Source organism: Protopterus annectens, chromosome 6.part0 (assembly GCF_019279795.1).
Source record: "Protopterus annectens isolate FY-2018-M chromosome 6.part0, PAN1.0, whole genome shotgun sequence".
Taxonomy (NCBI): Eukaryota; Metazoa; Chordata; order Ceratodontiformes; family Protopteridae; genus Protopterus; species Protopterus annectens.
The window spans coordinates 71149787-71172044 of NC_056737.1; the positions used below are offsets into that span (position 1 = coordinate 71149787).

Below are 22258 nucleotides of genomic sequence, written 5' to 3' on the forward strand. Positions count from 1 at the left end.
ATCAGGATTTAAACTAGATTCTGAGTACACATCATCCACAATGTCTAGAACTGGTGGAATTGCAAGGGGTCTGTGCTGGGGCAGTAAAAGGAACTCTCTGAGCCTTTTCTTGGAATCTGTGTAATCCTGGCCCTCCCAGTGAAAATGTTCTGTGACATTTAGAGAAAAGTCAGTAAATATTTTTTCTTGTGAAGTATAAATGCATTTACCATTTTCAAGCTCCCCCCCACAGCCAGAACTGCAGAAAGAGAGTCAGGTGGCAACCCTATCAACTAGGTACACTGATACTGTTCATAAAAAGATCTTTTATGCTTTGTGTGACATAATCCCAGAGGGGGGTGCATATCTGTTACATGCAGATCCATTGTAAGAGATTCCCACTGACTTTGACTCAGTCCTTGCATTGTCAGACAGCAACCATAATATACAGCTGAATTTACTTTTAACATACATTTACTATGTGCCTTTGCATTAAGAACACTAAGAAAAAGAAATCAGAAGTACTTAACTGTGTTTAAATGCATGCGCACACACACACACACACACACACACTATATATATATATATATATATATATATATATATAGTGTGTGTCTGTGTTCATGCAATATCTACGCATACAATGAATTATTTATAATAACATAGTATAATTAAGCATTATTAATTTATACAAAATGTTGCTCAATGATTTACTTGGTCACTGTCACACATTGCTATGTGTTCCACACGCAATCCTGGTCAATGTCTTTCTGTCAATATTTTTTTCTTTGTATTGATAAGTGCATTTAATAATTGTTATTATCCTTGTCAGTGTAGCTTATGTTGTGGCTGAAAAGGGTCCTGGGCCCAGTTCAATTTCCTGTTTACCAAAGTATAAATAAATACAAAATAGAAAAAAAGGAGGGGGAACATGACAGAAATAATTGAGGAATGTGAGTAAAGCACATTTTAAGTCAGCATCATTCATGAGAGAGAAAAATCATCACACTGAAGGTATTGGGAGGTAGCAGACAGACTATGCTTAGAGTCTTACTACTTGTCCCTTGTAAATGTGCAGCAATGATCATTTACTGCAGTGATAGTTTTCACACCTTAGCATGAGAGTATGGGGGAAGGTATGTCAAATTTCTAAGGACTACAAAAGATTTCTCTTAGAGAAACCTGTTTTATATCTGCTTTCTTTTGCTGCACGTAGCTAACAGCTATTTATAGCATAGAACAAGCTCTGGCAGACAGATAAATGAGGCTTAGTCAGGTAAACAGAGAAGCAGCTCTTTAACAGAAGATGTGTTTAGATGACAGTGCTTCACAGTCCTGCCATTATATTTTAATGGCATGAGAAAACAGCATGTCTTTCTTATGTCTGGCATGAGTCATATAAAGGGGACTTGAAATGTATTCTGGGAAGAAGGAAGGAAAGCAAGAGAATAAGATCACGTTACCAAGGCAGGCCCCATCAGCCACCATTTTGAGAAAACCACATTAAAATTGTAAAAGAAACACTTGGAGTGATTTTGAGGCATTAAAATAGCTCAAAAACAAAGATACAATGAAAAAAAAAATATGTTTTTTGAGTTCTAAGGTGGAGTTTTCCCTTAACCTTTGTGTTTTGGGCATTTTTGTTTTGTTTTTTCAGCATACCTGCCTTCAAGACATTGGTATTTCATAGCAGAACCTTTGTTTATTTTATTTTACTTAAGGAAGAATTCAGCAGACACTTTGTTCTATCAGGAGCAAAGGAAGACTTAGCCTGAAGCAGTTGTTCTTATGCCTTTAAGAAAGGGTGGCATGCACAAAGTCAATGCTACAGAAGATGTGACCAGACACAGTGGTCAGTGAATGACTGGGCTAAGTCCTTACTGAAGAAAAAAATATACTACTTAGACTAGTGGTATTTTACATACTCTGTTCATAGGTTCATAGGTTCATACTAGGCTATCTGCCCTGGGGCAATTATAAGCCTAGCCCGATTCTGTATGGCTTACGCCACCCCTTGATTTGAGTATACTGTGCCCTTTTTAAGGTTTAGTTTACTGTGCCTCTGTCTAATAGTGACACGGGAGTAATCCCTGGGACAAACCTACGATCCCCCATCCACTTATCGAGATTCTTCTTGAAGAGATTCAGTGAGGTGCTCTGCCTCACATGAACTGGAATTCTATTCCAGAGCGAAGGGAGCCTCTGGGTTATGAACCTGTCCCTCCAGCAAGTTTTATTTATTTCTGTGCTGAGGTTCAAGTCCCTCGAGCATGTGGCTCTAAGGGATTTAGATTTACTGAGGTGGAGCATGTCCATTAATTCTGGATTTGACATAGCTTTGTATGTCAGGCATAGATCGCCTCAAGTAGGCGGTATGCAACTGAGTAGAGCTGGAGTTTTTAACCGAGCAGCATATGGCATCTGTTTGAGACCCTTGATCCTCTTGGTGAGATACTTTTGGGGTCTTTCTAATTGCTGCAGGTGTCGGGTAAGGTACATCCCAAAAGGGGCATTGTATTCTATGATGGGCCTGATGAGGGATGAATAAAGGGCACGATTACCTCTCTTGATCTAGATGTGAAACCCTTCATGATGAGGTGGGCTATGTAGAAGGTCTTTCTAACCACTTTGGCAATGTGGTTTTCAAAGGAGAGATTGCTATCAACTTGGGTCCCCAGGTCCCTAATAACTTTCTCTGTACTTAATGGGTTTCTGCCTATGTGGTAATTTGTGGGCACATTGTTTTTGCCAAAGGGTATGACTATACATTTTTTGGCATTTAGCTTTAAACCATGGCGCTGGCACCAGTTATCTGTCTCTGTGAGACCTTTTTGAAGGATGTTTGTGTCAGCTGGAGAGTTAATTATGGCGCCCAGTTTGCAGTCATCTGCAAACTTGGTGAGCCATAGTCCTCCCACGTTTGCCTGTACCTCGGAAAAGTATATACCGAACAAGAGTGGTCCCAGGACAGAACCCTGTGGGATGCCACTTGTGACCGGTTTTGAGTCTGACATGGCTCCAGCAACTCTCACTCTGTGGGTTCTGTCTTTGAGCCAGTTTGCAACCCATCTTGTGACATAGGGGTTTATATTTAATCTGGATAGCTTATCTATGATGCCCGAGTGGGGTATTGTGTCAAATGCCTTTGCAAGGTCCAGATAGGCTGTGTGGACTACCTTCCCTTCATCTATGGCTTTGGTGAGTGTTTCAAAGAAGTCAGCCAGGTTCAAAAGGCAGGATATGCCCTTGACAAAGCCGAACTGGGTAGGATCTAGTGTCTGTAGGTCCCCAATGTCTTTGTTTATGAGCTCCATGATGATCCTCTCCATAGCCTTGCAGACTAAGCTAGTCAGGGTTATGGGGCGATAGTTTCCAGGGTCCGTAGAGGCTCCACCTTTGTGGAGTGGGACCACTGTTGCTGTACGCCATTCTGTGGGCACATATCCTGTAGTGAGGCTGAGATTGTATAGCTGTTTTATTTGAGGGATTAGTTCCTCTTGTAGTTCATGTAGGACGCAACCTGGGATGCCATCTGGTCCCATGGAAGCAGTGTTTTTGCTTTGGAGAGGGCAGCCTTCACCTGAGCATCTGAGATGTTTGGGAGGCAGCCCTCTGCCGGGATAGATACTTGCTCTTTTGGGGGGGGGTGGAGAAGTTTGCACTGAACCTGTCTGCCAGGATATTGGAGATGTCTGTGGGTTCAGTGTATTTTTTGTCGTTTAGAATCAACTCAGAACAAGTCTGGGAGTTGCATCCCAGGTTTCTAACATAACTGAAAAAAGCCTTATGATTGTCTTTGGTGTCCTGTGCAATTTTTCTCTCAAAGCTGGCCTTGGAGGATTTTATGAGGGATCGTAATTTTTTGCTAGTACTGATCACAGATGCCTTCTCTATTAGGGATTTTGCTCTGTCATGTAGTAGCTTCCTCCTTCTGTTGTACAGTTTATTTATGGCAGGGGTCCACCAGACAGGACGCCTGCCTTTGGATGATTGGGTCTTGGTTTTGTTTGGGATAGCATGATCCATGCATTTCTGGAGATGTCCGTAGAATGCATTTATATAGGATTCTGCAGTTTGGGCTGTAGTTTCCACTGGCCCTGGGGCCTTGAAGGATTCCACTTCGGTTTTGAGAAGTGAGAAGTTCGCTTTTGAGAAGTTTTTCACTGTGGTTTTCTGGGCTGGGGTGGGGTCGGGATGTGGACATCCAGTGAAATTAATTTATGGTCTGATCTTACCAATGAGGGATATACTTCTGGTGTGGAGCATAGAGTCCCCATGTTGGTAATGATCAGGTCTAGTATGTTGTCCCCTCTTGTGGGAGTGGTGACTAGTTGTTCCATAGCATTTGAGTTTATAATTTCCAGGAATCTTTGGGCTAAGGTGCTGGGGCTTGAGTAGTGCTTCCAGTCAATGTTTGGGTAGTTGAAGTCGCCCAATATAATGGTGTTCGGAGAGATCTTCATGTTCTCCAATGTTTTCAGGAAAGCCGAATGGGATTCCTGACTTTGAGAGGGTGGTCTGTAGGATGCTATAAACTGAAAAGCAGTCTTGCCCACTGTTAGTTGCACATGGATGGTCTCTGATACTTCGTGCAATGCCACTAACCTGGAGGTGTGGATATCCTTGATAAATATGGAAACTCCACTTCCTTTTGTGGTTCGGTCCGGGTTTTGGGGCCGAAAAGCATGATATGAGGTATAGCCTGGTATTGCTGGGGTGCTCTCTGGAGCCTTGAACCAGGTTTCTGTCACTGCACAGATATCGATGTTCTCCATACTGAGGAGAGCTTCGAGTGCATGCATCTTGAGGTTAAGACTTCTGGCGTTTAGCAGCATTACCCTTAGTTTCTTGTTCCTTGTGCTGTCTATGGGGGTGGGTTTGACTTTTGAGCCTTGCCTAAAAAAGGCACTATGGGGGTGGCAAGAGCCTTTGCCAATATCCGAAAGCCCAGTGGTGACAGGTGCAAGCCGTCCCTAGCGAACCAACGTGGCTTGTCGAGCATGTCATCCCAGGCTGACAGACACTGGATCCCCTTTGAATGACACCAAAATTTTAGCCAATTGTTAAAATCAATCATTTTGTCTTTGTACTGTGGCATCATTCTAGGTGAGGGTAAGATGCTGCTCAAGGTCAGGGTCATACCAGCCTGGGCTACATGATCAGAGAGCTCCTCTATGTCTCTTTTCATGTAGTCCAGGGAGGTACGTCTCAGGTCATTCACACCAGCATGGACAATGACTGAGTCATATTTGTACTTGCCTTGGAGTGACCTGAGTGCTTGTGTTATGTGGCGGATCCTAGCGTCCGACAGGCTGCTCACCGTGACCCTCTCTTGTTCAGCCTGGTGAGCGGGACGTCAGTGTGCCTGACGATAGAGTCACCTATTACAAGTGTATCAGGTGTGTTGTTTAGTCTTAAGGGCTGTGACTGTTCATATTTGTATTTGCTTTGGAGTGACCTGAGTGCTTGCGTTATGTGTCAGATCCTAGCACCCGACAGGCAGCTCACTGTGACCTTCTCTTTATTCAGCCTGGTGAGCGGGACGTCAGTGTGTCTGACAATAGAGTCACCTATAACAAGAGTATCAGGTGTGTTATTCAGCCTTAAGGGCTGTGGCTGCTTGGCACACTGACTTTGTGGGTTATGTGTTGTGTGTGTTTTGTTTTGAGGTAGCGTTTGCTTGGATGTCTGCTTTGGAGGTCTCTGTTGCTTAGGTAGATTTTTATTTAGAGCCTCCGAGTATGTTTTTGTGTATTTATGTGTTTGGTTCGCTGATGTGGTGGGTCTATGTGATACTGGAATTGTGTTGTGTGAGGTTACCTTCTCCTCCTGACTGGTTACACCAGTTTTGAGATGAGAGAGCTCAGCCTCCAGTTTGGCTAAATAGTTGCATCTCTCACATATATTTGAACCTGTTTGGAGGAGGAGAGGGTTGTCCGTGTACATGAGACAGTTGTAACATTGCCTCAAAATTCCCTGATTCACCAGCTGGACTGGAGAGGAAACCTTTGACTGACCTTTGGACATGCTAGAGTAATAGGGAAACTGAATTTAAGATGGACCAATAGAGGACAGGGTAATCGTACAGACTATAAGAGTAAGTAGTGCTTATGGTTTAATAGTGCTAACTTGTAGGATTACTTAATTGGACCAGTGAAGGGCCTTAGAATGAGAATATGGTGTTTAAATTGAGAGATAGAGCAGTTCTAAGGGAAAAAGTGAAGAGCAGACTTTGTGGAGCCAGGAATAGTTTAAACCCAATTAGGCGGCGCTGCCCGTTGTTGCGCTTATGCTCAAAAGCAGCAAAACTGCGCAAAAGAGGGTTTTAAAAGAGGAAGATGAAGGAGTTTTGGAATTGACCCAGAATGGCCAATAAAACTACAGTTTCAAGTCAGTAACCACTCCCACAGGGGCAGGCAGGCTGCTCAATGTTTTCACTGCCACTGGTCAACAGAGAGACTTTCCTTTAGCCCAAGCAAAAATGGCCTCACAGAAACTTACAAACAGTTCAAGAACAGCAAGCCTGTAACTGAACTTTTTTAAATCTCAGAAAAGTGGGAAAAAGCAAGATTTTTTTTGTTTTTTTGTTTTTTCAGAGATAGCAGAGGTTAACAAGTATCAACAAGTTATAACAGTGCAGTAAATGACCCCACACAAGAGTGTTAGGCCAAAGACAGATAAAATGCAAGTTTTGAGAAAAAAACAATTTTAAAAATAAGTGCAAACAGGAAATTCAGTAAACAGCTCTAGGTTGTGCTCTAAATACAGTTACTAATGCAGAAATCAAATTTAACAACCCAGAAAATGCTCAAAATAGGCGGCTATGCAGAAAAACTTAGCAAATAAACAGAGGAAAAATACTTAAAGTCTCAAAAGTGGCTCCTTTCTTCTCTTACAAAGACAGCAAATACATCATGACAGTTTCAAATGTTATCCAGTATTTGATATAAATAATTTTCAGGATTGTACCAGTATGAATAATAAAAGATAGTTTGTTTTAGCAGTCTAGCTGTCAATATTGATTGGTTGAATGAAAGTATTAATATTACACAAGTATAAATCAAGCACACAGGAAATAAACAGAAACAGTAAACTATACCTGTGCAAACACTACAAGCTGAACTAACAATACAAATGAAAATGCAGTAATCTGGTACACTACCAAACAGACTGCTACGTTTAAGAGTTAATGTTCTGCACTCTGCTTGTAACAACAAAAGTAAAACAGCTGGTCATTAAGTTCAGGATAAAAATATTCATGTGTGGTAAAATGGCCTAGTTAAAAGTCCCTTACTGATATTTCTCTGTTAATTTAATTTTCCATTTTTTTTATTTCCTTAAAAATGTTTCCCACCATGATACATATCACATATCATGACGGTATATTTCAGTACAATGGATAACAGGCATTTTATGTGCATTTATACTTATTCATAAGACTAAAAATAGCAGCCAAGGAAACAAAAGTATGTGAACTTTATATCATTTTAAAACTACAAGAAAAGGAAGACTTGTAATTATAGTCAACAGAAACTCTGGTTACTAGAACCCAAATCAGATGAGAAAATATACTCATGCAGTGAAGTGCTGTATCCTGTGGAAAAATATGTTTTTTCTAACTTTATTTCCGCAAACTGACATTAAAAGGTCTATTTACCAGAAATAGTGTTCAAATTATTTTTGATATTACTGTATTGCAAACTGTCATATTATATAAGATGTTAACATTTTTATAATCATTAGCTGGGGTAATAGTTCAGAAGTAAGTTGCAGTTTACCTATTTAAAGGATCCTAGGAAATGAAATAATGTTGGTTCATGCCTATTTTTTTTCATACAAATGTAATTTTCTTTGGTTCTAGAGGCACTACAGATTCTGCAAATGACACCACAGTGGATGAGAAAGCACAGCAAGAAGACACATCCAGTAATGACAGCCAAACAGCCGAGGTATCTTCTAAAGTCTTAGAGCTGAAAAACAAGTTGGTAGCAGACCTGACTCAGTTACAGGAAGAGCAGTATGATGTGGTCAAGAAAAAAAAAGAACAGCACATCACTGAGGTATGCTAGAACCTTCCTTATCCGGTTCTTTTACATTTTTAATTTACAGGTAACCATTTGCATGGACATTGCAGAATCATAAAATGTTAAAGATTCTGAATATTTTTGAAATTTCTGTCTGTTGTAAAAGCTGATAATGCTCTCATAATGTTGGAAAAGTTTACATTGTATAAACTCCTTCATCAACAAATGTGGTTGAATTGATTTATATCATATTATCAAGTTTCAAAAACTTGAAATTCATATGTTCTAGACCATATGTTTGAATTTACAGAAACCTGAATGTAAAAAAAAAATCTGTTTTTTCAGGGGGCAAGCTCCGTTGCATCCTCATACCCCCTGAAAATTATATATACTAACTTCGAGATTCCACTACAGCGGGGAAAAGTGTAAATTCCCTGCTGACCCAATGTACCACAATCTACATAGACATGATTTATCAGGGAATTTACCCTTTTCCCCACTGTAGTGTGATTTCAGAGTTGGTATATAATATAATATATATATAATTTGCAGAGGTAAGACAACTAAGAAACAAATAAAAGACAAGCCATATTACTCTTCTCTCTTCTCTCCCAGAGTTGATATATTTAAGTAGCAGGAGGTGTGGGGGCTGCAGCTTGCCCCCCCCCCCGCTTATAGTTGAAGGGTAATATGTTTCTGTATGCACTTGTGCTGGAATATAGTAAGTGTTGGTATCCTGTGTGTTTTCAATATTATGAGATTCAGTATTTTGAGTTTTCAGTATTTTGAACTTTCATGATTTTGTTCTCAGGATTTTGGTTTTCAGGATTTGGGGCTTTCAGGCTTTAGTAGTGAACCCATATATATTATGTGTGTGTGCGTGTGTGTGTGTGTGTGTGTGTGTGTGTGTGTGTGTGTGTGTGTGTGTGCGTGTGTGTGTGTGTGTGTGTGTGTGTGTATTTACAGATGCAAGAATATGCTAGAACAGTCAAGAAGCAATTTACAATGTCAAAACATGTATGGAAAAATGCAATTATTCTTAGCAGAGTTTAGCCCTAGCTCTCTGACATAGTGGGTTATGTCTTTATAAGCATAGCCACGAGGAAGCCACTTCCTAATACATGATGATGTTTCCTTTTTGGCTACCCACTGCATATTGATGGTTAATACATCCATATGTGGGTCCAGTCTCCGGCAGAGTCCATGACATTGTGTGCACCCCATAGCTAGCTGATCTAGTGCCCATCGCAGTTCTCCAATATGGCACCTCTCAACTCTAAATAGATAAGCAACAATCAAAAAAGGTTCTCCTTTAAACTCTAACAAATCACTTGCTACACATGTAACAAGCAGTTTGCTAATGATAAATACCATATACAATGTGTTGAGTGCTTCAACCTTAACCACAAATGCAGTATCCGATATTGTACTCTACTACACATGAAGAGCTGAAGCACTTTAACCCTGACCACAACTGTAGCATTGGTATTTCGAAACTGAATGTGTGATTTGTTATCTAGATCATGGTCAGTAAAACTTACCAAAAAGCCCAGAAACTTTGGCCAATGGAGGGTAATAACTAACAGTGCTGGGAATATGTATTCAGTGACATTGTGATGAACAGTCTGATATTTTGCAGGTAAGTTTCTTTATAACCTTGGCAGAAAAACAGATATCATAGCCCCCAGCTGTTCTGAATTTATAGTGCAGCTTTGATTTTACCTCATATTTTGTTTCTCTTAAAATTATTGTATTCTGGTAAATAACTGAAATTACAGCCAGTCAATAATGCCAGACAATATAGTTTTGTACTATTTATTGTTCCATAAAGGAGGACTGCGGTGGTGGTGCTGCGGTAGCGTTGTCGCCTCACAGTTAGACATTGCCCGTTCGATTCTCAGTTAGAGCGTCTTCTGTGTAGCGACATGCGTGAATGGGCATTCCTTCGTTGAAGGTTGTGCACTAGGCCCGGCAAGCCAGTACATAAAAATCTACTGCCAATCATTAGCGGACCGGAGTTCCGCTGTGGCAACCCCTAACCGGAAAAGCCGAAAGACACAACACAACATTGTTCCATAAAGGAATGTTGACGTTAAATCTGTTGGTCTATTCACTTTTTTAACCATTTATAATAGTATTTAGAAACTGCCCCTGATCTGGGCCTTTGAACTTGATTCTTGAGAAAAAGCGTTCCAGATTATTTTCTCTCATATTTTTGGTCTGTTTCTCATAGATTTAGTGTTTTTCTGACATATTGTTGTAGGTTGCAGTCAAAACTAATGACAGGCATTTAAGTTTCATATTTCATACCCTTTAGAAAATGCTTGCTAGCGCAGAAACTGTTATTTAGTGTAAGGCACATATTTTAATGCAAATGAAAACATAATGTTACTCTGTGGTCCTTATTTATTTTACATTTTTTATTTTGTGAGAGTCCTCTAAGATGTGCACAGACCAACCAGCAATAATTTCTATTACTTTCTGTGGAGGAAAATGACCATCTGCTGTTCATTAATCTGGTTTTGCAGGGCTAATGTGATTATTGTGAAGCAATTGGAATACTTTGACGTGTGGCTATTGTTAATGAGGAGCAAAAATGAAATGCGTCACTTGGACATCATTTTGAATTACAGTCAGAATACTGTAGTGTACACAAAGTAACTGAACTCTCTTATAATTTGTTCAGTTTAAAGTTAATAATCTGACTTCTGAGGACTAGTGAACATGTGTGAGATGTAAGATTGAGTACTCTTCTGTGACTGTTATGATTATTTTTTGACCACAAACAGACCAACAGCTGAGCTACATTTAATAAAGATGGATATGGAAGTCATCTGTGGATAAAAGGAACTTTTCCCTTTTCTGTTGTTAGATCACTGTTAAACAACTGCCCCTGTATTTGGTATTGATAGTTATAGAACTGTATGTAAAAATAAGATGTACACAGCAGTGCAAGCTGAACAAAATTACGTTGCTTTGGTCGCTGTGCAAGATATAACAATGAATACATAGTTTGAATGACAGTAAGACTAATGCACATACAGTAATAATTAAAATATTAACAACACAATAAATTATCACAATTAGACAGGAAGACATTTGACAGTATTATACTAGTCGGTATTGCAAGACTATGACTTCACATTGTAATTTCTTAGAATAGACATTAATGCTATTAGACCCAAAACTGAGTATGAAATAACAATATGGTAACCTTATAAGAAAGCAAGCATAAGAAAACTGGAAAGAGTACAGCGGAAATATACCAAGGACATCCATGGATGCGAAAATTTAGGTTATTATGAAAGACTAAAGTATACAGCGGTAGCATTGTTGCCTCACAGCAAGAGGTTCTCCTGTTCGATTCTCGGCTGAAGTGCCTTCTGTGTGGAGTCTGCATGTCCTCCCCGTGGTCGAGTGGCCTCCAAAAGACATGCGTGAATGGGCGTGCCTTAGATGAAGGTTGGGCATCGGGCTGGCAACTTGGCACCATAAAAATCTACTGCCAATCATTAGCGGACCGGAGTTCTGCTGTGGCAACCCCTTAACCAGGAAAAACTGAAAAGACAAACAACAACATGAAAGACTAAACTATCTGGACCTGTACAGTGTCTCTTATAGATATTTAAGAAGAGACTTTATTCAGGTATATAGGGCATTTAGAGAAAACTACCTCTGGGAATGTTTGGGGTTATCAAAAAGTACTAGAGACTCATCAGACAACCTATGTAGAAGATTCTATAGGAATGAGAAGTGTACTAATTGGTTCTCTGACAGAGCAGCTGATGCATGGAATAGACCAGGGGTTTCAACTGCTGTGCTGCAGCACACCAGAGGTCAACAGATGCACCACAAGATTCTATGAACAAACCATTTCCACTCTTGAGCTAAACAGACAAAATGTTCTGCAATGCATTTAGAGCTAAAATCAGTAATCTTTTCTATTCTTTGGCTTTGCTGCCTCATTTAATGTGAGTCCAACCCAGTTATCTTCCTGCTCATCCTCCAAGGTACTGCACAAACTACTATCACAACCCTGACTCTTCCATTTTGAATTTTTAGATTTTGCCATATTACAAGTCTAGCACTGATGGATAGTTACGTTGTATAGACATAATAAACTTGTGACAAGTATTTTTATGTGCTTGGTGTCTGCATTGCACAGATTGGCCAATGAACGTTAAAAATATCATTTTCAAGCTGCTGGGCATTTCAGAAAAAAAAAAAAAAACAAATGGTTTATAAACTTTGTAATTACAGTATAAGCAACAGGGTCTATATCAGAAGATCAAAACTCCAAAAAAGCGAATGCTCTTTAATCGAACCACACAATATCAAAGGGTAGGGTCGTTGTCGGGACTTTGCTGTTTCCTCCACTGTGGTGCGATCTCGGAGTTGGTATATTTCAGTGGGGGGAATGGAGGGCACAGCCCCCCACATCAGGTGGTGTGGGGGCAAAGTCCCCCACTTTATTTTTTCTTTTTTTTTTGAGCAGTGTTTTTTTTTTCCCAGGGGAAAATATAGCTGTTCCATAAGTTCAATATTGTGTGGTTTCTGGTTTTAGCATTTGGATAAAGAGCATTTGCTCTTTTGGAGTTTCTATCTTCTAATATAGACCCTAAGCAACATTGTATGTTAGATTTGAATGTTAAAAAAATTCTATGAGAAATTCTAGCATTCACTACAGCAGCTCTGCATATTGATGTTTCATGCTTTTTCTATGCCTAAGCAAAAATGTTCAGCTGTACACAAATGCCTACTTTGAGCAGGTGTGTTTAATATATTTTTTGGTATGATACAAGATTCTTGTAAATAGTTTACATGTGCCATGAGATGAAAAAGGTTGAAAATCACTGGAATAGACTACCAAATTACATTAAAGCAAACACTAGTTTAGATATTTTATAACAGTCTGGACACATTATAGGAACAACTGTTTTGTTATATTTTCAGGCTAGAAGGGCATTAATGCCCATGCTTGAAATATTTGTATGTATGTATGTATGTAAAGGTAAACTGGCATTCCTCCACTTTGTGTGGTGATAAGCAGTTGTGTGTGTGTGTGTGTGTGTGTGTATGTGAAAAATCAGAACATCTTGTGATAGACCTAGCATCTAGCTTATTTGGATCAGATTTAGTGTGTGTGTGTGTGTGTGTGTGTGTGTGTGTGTGTGTGTGTGTGTGTGTGTGTGTGTGTGTGTGTGAGAGTGTGACCAGTCATGATCTGTGGACACAAAATACTGGCAGGCATATGCATAGCTATTCTGGGTATCAGTGAAAAACATGAAACAACAATTAACAAGACATTTTACAAAAATAATTCATAAAATGCATCACTGGGCATCCAGACTGTCAGAGCATTTGGGGACCTGGCAACCCTCATATATATAAATGGATATTGACACAGTCATAGTGGCAACATCTGCCCTAACCCTGTCTAATCTAAAAATAACCCCATGCAGAAGTGTGAAGAGGTCACTGTAGCTTGCATGAAGGGCTGGAGCTGGTGTGATTATTATTAATTTAATTACACACACACTAAAACTTCAGAGTTGTGAACAGAAAATCAGTGTTGATCACCAAAACTACAAACAACTGAGAAATGAAACAAAAAAAGCTATACTGTCTGATAAACAAAACTATTACCTACAATCTCAGCAGACCCACCATAATAAACCACAAAAGTTCTGGGCAAGTATTAATCAATTATTACATCCCGATCAATCTATCACACCTAACCCACAAGGCACTGACAAGGAGAACAAACTGCTAATGCCTTTAATACCTTTTTCACCAAAGCAATTCAAACTCTTCCCAGTCAGCTCTCTATTCAAAATGTAACTATATCTAATTCTGACTCTAACCCACCCCCTCCATTTCTCTTCCAACCTGTCCCCACAGCATTTATTCTCACCCTTATCCAAAAACTGAAACCATGCACACCTTCTGCTGACCGACTACCCTCAGAATACCTACAGATAGCAGCCAAATCTATTGCTTACCCCATCTCCATTCTCATCAATAGAACCATCACTGAAGGATATATCCCCAAACTTTGGAAAGTCTCTCATATTATTCTCCTTCATAAAGGGGGGGACTCCACTGAACTCTCCAACTATCGTCCCATAGCCCTACTCTCTCCTTTATCTAAGATTATGGAAAGATGTATCCACAGGCAATTGCTAGACCACCTTCTCCATAATAACCTGCTTTCCAACTCCCAACATGGTTTCAGACCTTCCCATAGCACTACTACTGCCCTCCTTCCCTTTATGGACAGCATCAACAAAAAACGTACCCTTAACAAGCTTTCCTCCGCACTATTCATAGACCTGTCTAAGGCTTTCGACATGGTAAATCACCATATACTCATAAATATTCTCAAATCTCTGTCACTTCACATACTAGCTATAAAATGGTTCCATTCCTACTTAAATAACAGACATCAAGTTGTACTCTGGAACACCATTCTTTCTACCCATCTACCTGTTAACATTGGTGTCCCTCAAGAGTCCATACTGGGCCCTCTCCTCTTTTCTATATTCATCAATGACCTTCACCAAGTAGTTCCCCAAGCTACATGTATACAATACGCTGATGACTCCACACTTATATGCTCAGCCACATCTGTATCTGAACTTCACTCCCTTATACAACACGTGTTTAACTCTGTAGAACAATGGTTTATACAACACTGTCTCCTACTAAACCCTAAAAAAACTAAACTCCTCCTTTTTACACCTACTTGTAAATCTCCCCCTATAGACTTCACTGTAACATCCAATAATGGTACTCTTATATCCCAAGATCCTACTACCAAACTGCTAGGTATCACCATAGACAACAACCTTAACTTCGACACCCATATCAACAACACTTTGAAAACTATTAATAAAAAATAGGCTTTCTTTACAGGATCAAACCCTTCCTCACTCCTGCGACTAGAATAACTATTGCCCACACCCATCTAATCTCTATCCTTCTTTATGCCTCACCCATATTTACTAATCTGTCAAAAAATAACCTTAGGAAAGTAGAAAACTCCTACAATAACATAGCCAGGTTTGCCACAGGTAACCCTTTCACAACCCACCACTGTGTTAATCTAAAGCATCTAGGGTGGCTTGAATTACAGCAGTAGCTGAAATTTAATCAACTGGCCATCACCCATAAAATACTTTATCAACCTGCTAAGACATCCATCCTATCACCCCTACTATAACCTGAAGTCCCTAAGATCTTCACAAAAACTTGTAAATATCAGTAAATCAAACAATAGGGCTGGAGACCCTCTCTTCTCTAATACTGTTGGAAACACCTGGAACCTGCTTTCCTCCGAACTTTCCACACTTCCCTCTATAACTCTGTGTAAAAATAAACTTAAGCTCTTCCTCAAAACACATTGGATGTGCCCCTGTACTAAACCTGACTGACCAACTAGCTCTTGCTACTTGACTCAACCTCACCTTCTCATCTCTGCAATAATTTCATCTTAACAACTACTGATCTACTTCTCCATCATAGTCTTACTTATTACTGTATTCTCAAAAAAGTGACATGTTTTACTACTAGATGTATTACTTAACTGCTATTTCTTTTTACTTTCTTTTTATCTACCGTTCTTATCTACATTTATACTGTACATTTTAGCTATTATTCTTTCTGTATGTTTAATTGTAACTGCATTAGTATTTGTACTGTCTAGTTGAATATTTTGCATTTTTATACTTTATTAATGTGTGACCGCTTACATTTTTTTTCCTTTACTGTGAATGTATTTGCATTATAAATATGTACTTTTGTAGATGTGATATTAATTTGAATTATTTGGAGCTTATCTCCCCAGGCTTCTACTGAAAATGGACATATATCCAGCTAGACTAGCCCAGTCAACAAATGTAAAATAAAATAAATAAATAAATATTGTTTGGGTAGAGGCTGGGACAATACGGTCATTTCTTTAACTTTCCTTACAAACCTCAGAGATGTGCATAAAGGTCATTACAGCTTGTCTAGGAGCAACAAACTGGAATACATGACTGCGTTCATTATTTTTTCACTTTCCTTGCAAGTGAACCCAGATATGTATACAGGTGGCTGTCTTTTGGGGGTAGGGATAAGGAGGCTTGCTATATATATATATATATATTCCTGACAGCAATGGTTTGAAATATGTTACTGTGCTCTATTTAGTCTTTCATTTTCATCCTGGTTTAACATCATGGGGTACACAGAAGATTTCTGTTGTTTGCAGGTACAGGTTAGGAAGCATATAGATGCAATACAATTTTTGATAGTTCAGAATGTTAGTGTGAACTGCAGTATCAGAATGTAGACAGAGGTAAGTGGGTTGCTGTTAGAAGTGGGAGTGTGTTTTTGCAAATGTTGGAGGGTTAGGGTTAGGTAAGGGAATAGCTTTCATGTTGTACATGTTTTTAGCTGCATGTTTGTGCATCTGTGTGACATCCCTCCTCTGGGCCAGTAATCCAGTAGCTTCAATCCTCACCACTGACACTGGTAAGGGATGTTCACTTGGAACAAAGATACACACAGTACTTCCAGATGCAGCTCTCTGCACCAAGCGCAATTTCCCTTAAGAGCACACAGGGAACACACTCCTGTCCTGGAGCTGGGTTTCTCTCTGTCTCTCACCAGGCCCCAAATAAGACCCTGCACTGACCATAGCTGTAGACCTGAGTCCTCAGCCAAGTGATTCAAGCCAAGTCCTCTACCACCTTCTCTTTGAAACCAGTGCTCTGTGTCCCTTCCCCAAGTAGCTGACACAAACACTCTTTGAGATTAGATTTTCACACACACACACACACACACACACACACACACACACACACACACACACACACACACACACACACACACACTCACACCTGGGAAAGATTGGCACAGATCTACCAGCTATGCCCCCCTCTGCCCATACTATAAGGTACATTCACTGCCAACAGCCAGCTACTTTAAGGCTCTTACAAGCATACCCAATTATGCTGATTGAAATTAATACTAATACCAATGATTTCAGGAGTGGACACAGTGTCACCAAATAAATATAAGCATTCTCAAAGGTTAAAATATTCTCTAAAGACCAGCCACAACGAAAAGGTTGTATATATTTTAATAATAAATAATAAAAAGAACATGAAAATACTGAATATCTATTTACAATAAACACTAGAGTTTTAATTACAGGAAATATTAAAAAAAATAACATAGATGGATAGATTCACACAGATACAGTACTTAACTAATCTCACTATATTTTCCTGACTGTTCTAAAGAATTACTATTCCCTAGTTCATTTACTAGAGCAAGGCAAGATGATGTAGGTAAGCGGTCCTTCTTTGTCAGGTTTCACAAACAGACTGCCCTGAGACTTCTGTCTCATCAATATTAAAGCATCATGACGTTACATACTTCTGGTCACCTGACTATGTTTCCCACAATACCCCCTTTATTAGAAACTGAACCAGAATCTAGCACATATGTGTCATACGCACACAACAGACCTTTGCTAAGATGTGTTATAGCATCTGGAAGCTATAAGACCATTTCAAAAATTTCCACCCTTCAAGGGTAGCAATTAGTTCACCCCTATACAAGCTCAAACACTCACACTCAGCACACTGAATCTAACACCTTACCTAACCCCTACTATAACCCTAGCCTGCAGGTACTCTTACACACCCAGGGAAGTTATCCCCTTACTCTAACCCTAAAAAAACACAGACACACACACACACACACACACACACACACACAGAGTCATGCTTCCATGCACATATACACACATACTCACGCATGCATGTACACACGCATACACACATGTATACACACACACACTCATGCATGCATGTGCACATGCAGACACACACACAGATGCATGCTTGCACACATGTATATATACACACACACACACACACACACACACACACACACACACACAAACATGCATACACTACCCTCACAATGAGACACTTAACCTATTTCAACAAAACTGTCATCCAATGAACTGTATGTTTGACAATCAAACATTTGTGTAAAAACACTGGCTTCAGCTGTCTTCAAATAAAGTTTGTTCAGTAGAACAGCACTAGTAACCATAATACATATACATGTTTATAAAAAAACCCCAGATCTTTATGTTGAAGCGCAATAATTTTCCAGCCAGGGGGGCATCTCCCCCCATCAGGGAAAAACAGTAGACCCCAGAGAAAACTGGTACTTGTGATCAACAAAGCTGAATCCTAAAAAATCAGAAAAAAAGAACCATGCACTATAGACAGGCTCAGCTACGACTTCAGAGTAATAAACCAATTTTAACTTGTTTAGAAATCAAAACTTCTTTATTGAAAAGCAAATAGATGTGCGCTTTCCCCTTAAAAGAACTTTGTCAGATCTAACTCCAGGTTACGTGACATGAATTATTTATCTGCTTCAACACAGAGATCATTGTTAATTAACTCGAGCTGGGGACATAAACGCATGTCATAGGCTGTTCATCCAAGCTACTGTAGGATGTCTCATCTTTTATCCCTTTTCTGCTTATCTATTCCTATTGGTAGGTAATAAGTTATAGGTGATGTGCTGTATTCTTATCCTATGTGGTTAGTGATACAAACACTTTATATAAAACTTGTTATATAAAACTTACTTGAGTAAGAGAAACCGCTTTTATTGTACTAACTCAAAAAAGAGATATTACAGCACAGCAATAGATGACTGCAAGTTTTTAGTTGACAGGGCCAACTGCAGAGCATGTAGAGAATTTTTCATAGGTAGGACTATTAATGCCTTAAAGGTAAGAGTTACTAAACTAAGCTTGTCTACAATATTTGGTTATTTTTTCCTGAATTCTTTTAGATTTTCAGACAGAAGCTTTTTGCTCAAAAGTACCAGATTTCCCTGTGGTCAATATGCGTATGTATATATATATATATATATATATATATATATATATATATATATACTGTAATTTAGTGTTGTGTATCCATTGGATAACTGCCCAACAGGTTAACCAAACTAGGCAGAAGTGGGAGTGTTTTGGTACTGTGGCAGTAGTTCAGAGACAAACAGGGAGTACTTAGTGGCGTAATCACTTTTAGAAAGGCTACTACAAAGCCATCTGAATGATTATTTGCCCCTAATTAAGACAAATAAAGTTACAAGATTTCTCGTGTCATTGGGAGGAGTCTGGATGGGGCAAATTGGATCCAAGGCAGGAGTCCAGTGGAACATTTACATTTATGAGAGAGGGCTCTGATACCAGATAGACTGAAGACTACTTGTATTTTATTGGAGAAACTTTAGAAACCAGTTGTTGCAGCACAGCTGAGTTGGTGAGAGAGTTTTAAATCTTGTGTTATAGTAATTTGGGCTGTTTCCTCAGAACCCTTGTTTATGGGTCATAGTAAAGGACAGCAAACTTTACAGAATGCCAGATTTTTGCCTCATATTTTTTTATCTTTCCCTCATACCATTTTTTGCTTTCTGGCAAATCTTTGAGAATTGAAGTCAGAAGATAATGGCAGGTATCCGAGTTTCAGACTTCATACCCTTCAGAAAATTCATGCTAATGTAATATCTGTAATTCTATCAACTAAGTTTATAAGATCAATATCTAAAAATTGTCCGTATTTTTGAGCCTTTGTCCCCCCATTATTTATGGCTTGGTCCAGATTCCTTGCAGTAACAGATAGAGAGGTATGATTAAGGTGGAGACTGTACAATATCAAAAACTTTTTATAGCTTTATTCATCAAGATACATCTCCGAGAGTCTATGAAGCTGTGCAAATAATTTAAAGCACCTACTTTAATTTGTGATTATGAATGTAGCAAATGGACTGAACTTTTTGTTTATTGTAAGTTGTTTTGTTTTGCCATTTTCACTGCTTGTTTTTCTGGCCTGTGTTGGAATTCTGCTAATAAAATAAACTGTTTTGAAACATATTAGGTGTGTTTAGCAACCAAACCATCACAATATGTTTATGCACATTGTGATATATTAATACCAAAAGCCCAAGGATTTTCAGATCGTCAGAAATGTGCATGCTAACTTTATTTCAGGATGAAACAAAATGCAGTGGTATGGACAGGGTACACTTAAAAAGAAAAACAACCCCGTCGAGGTAGTAGTTACTTCCATAAGGAGTCTAATAGTTCTTTTCTACACTGGCAAAATGCAAGAATCGAAGTTCAGATCATGCAGATGCTCTCCTGCAGAGTTTCTCCCCGTTGGATTCCTTCACAGGAAGATGTCAAGATCTTCTCAGAAATAACCCACAGCAGTTCTTTCTTACTGCAGCATATCATCCAGAACTGATGTTCCAGGTAACATTACCTCCTCTATGAGAGGCCATCTCCTCTGGTTTGGTAGGGGTACAGCCCTACACCTCATTTTATACACCATTTAGTTATATAAATAGTTCTATTAACTGAACATGCAGGAATTCTCTCTGCCTAATACAAAATTATATCCAACTTGTTAAAGCATCAGTTCTGTGTATAGCCTTGATACACAATAATAAGTTTATACCTTTATACACATTACTTACACCTATTTATGATATTTTGTATGATTTTAAGACCCCGTGCTTTTATACTATATTAGTATATATAACTATATAACTCTCTCTCTCTATATATATATATATATATATATATATATATATATATATATATATATATTTGTAATGGGTTTCTTCATCCATTTTGGCCAACTGTACAGCTCATTAACAAGGTAGTGATGTGTGAAATAGAGTGAATGCAGAGTTGTCCAAAGTATGAAACAATGACTGTCTGGTGTATTTGTATTGGCCATGTAATATGTTGTGGGTGTTATTAAAAGTTCTGGTTTAGCCATTTCATGTTTTTATAAGTTGATAGTGGATTTTTGGGTATTCATTAGCTAGAGGAAGGAGTAGGTGTCTTCATCGTTAACTAGTTCTGTACGTTAAATGAGCTCTTCTTTAACATTTTAGTAATTTCATGATGTAGACTGTTACTTTTATCATCAGTGACTATTTGAAACGGCATTATATAATAGTACATTGTTTCTTGGATATAGACAGAAAAACTGAACAGGTAGTCATTGTAACCTAGTATCTAATATTTACAATTTTACTTAATAGCAAATCGCTAAACTGACAGACCTGATGAAGGAAAGACATGCAACTGAGCAGAGGTTATTTAAAGATTCATGTGAGAGGTAAGTTGCAATATATATGTACTTGATGTATTTTTGTACTTTGCTTTACATACTGCTGTAAAGTTGTGTTTTCATAGGTTCATAGGTAGGTACTAGGCTATCGGACCACATGCCTACGTAAGCCTAGCCAACAAGATTCCCTGGCTTATGCCACCCAAGAAAGTTATTTTCCTGTGCCACTGTCAAGCAGAGACACAGAAGTGATCCCTGGGGTGTATTTCCTATTTCCCATCCACTCATCAAGATTTTTCTTGAAGAGTGCTAATGAAGAACTTTGCTTGACATAGATGGGTAGCCTGTTTCAGAGTATGGGAAGTCTCTGGGACAGGAATCCATCCCTCCAGCATGTCCTGTTTATTGTGGTGACAAGGTTTAGGTCCCTAGAGTGTGTAGCTCGGAGGGATTGGGATTTCTTTACGTGAAGCATGTCCAACAGCTCTGGGTTTGACACAGCTTTATATGTTAGGCAGAGATCACCTCGGAGTAGGCAATATGCTACAGAATAAAGCTGGAGTTTTTTGAGATGGTCAGTGTAGGCATTTGTTTGAGGCCAGTAATCCTCTTTGTGAGATACTTCTGTGGCCTTTCCAGCTGCTGCAGATGTCTTGTGAGGTACATTCCAAAAGGGGCGTTGTACTCTATAATGGGTCTAATGAGTGTCGAGTAGAGGGGAACAATGACCTCTTTTTTCCTGGATGAGAACCCTTTTATGATGAGGTGTGCCATGTAGAAGGACTTCCTGACTACTGTGGTAAAGTGACTATCAAAGGAGAGACTACTGTCCACCTGGGTCCCAAGGTCTCTTATCACACATTCGGTGTTAAGTAGATTGATGCCTATGTGGTAGTTCATGGGTACAGAGTTTTTACCAAAGGGGATGACACTGCACTTTTTGGCATTGAGCTTGAAGCCATGGCACTGACACCAGGCATCTGTCTCAGTGAGGCCCTTCTGTATGATGTCCACATTATTTGGGGACTTGACTATGGCTCCTAGTTTGCAGTCATCTGCAAACTTCATTAGCCACAGGCTTTCTGT

The 22258-nt window shown here is 39.1% G+C and overlaps 1 protein-coding gene across 1 annotated transcript in view; it reads left to right on the forward strand.

Moving 5' to 3' along the window:
* Positions 1 to 22258, forward strand: part of LOC122803769 (1-phosphatidylinositol 4,5-bisphosphate phosphodiesterase beta-2-like) — a 445743-nt gene that overhangs the window by 142112 nt on the left and 281373 nt on the right. The window contains exons 3-4 of the mRNA XM_044073457.1: positions 7841 to 8039; positions 21144 to 21220. Coding sequence (XP_043929392.1) covers positions 7841 to 8039; positions 21144 to 21220 — 276 coding nt within the window. The remainder of the gene's footprint in view (positions 1 to 7840; positions 8040 to 21143; positions 21221 to 22258) is intronic.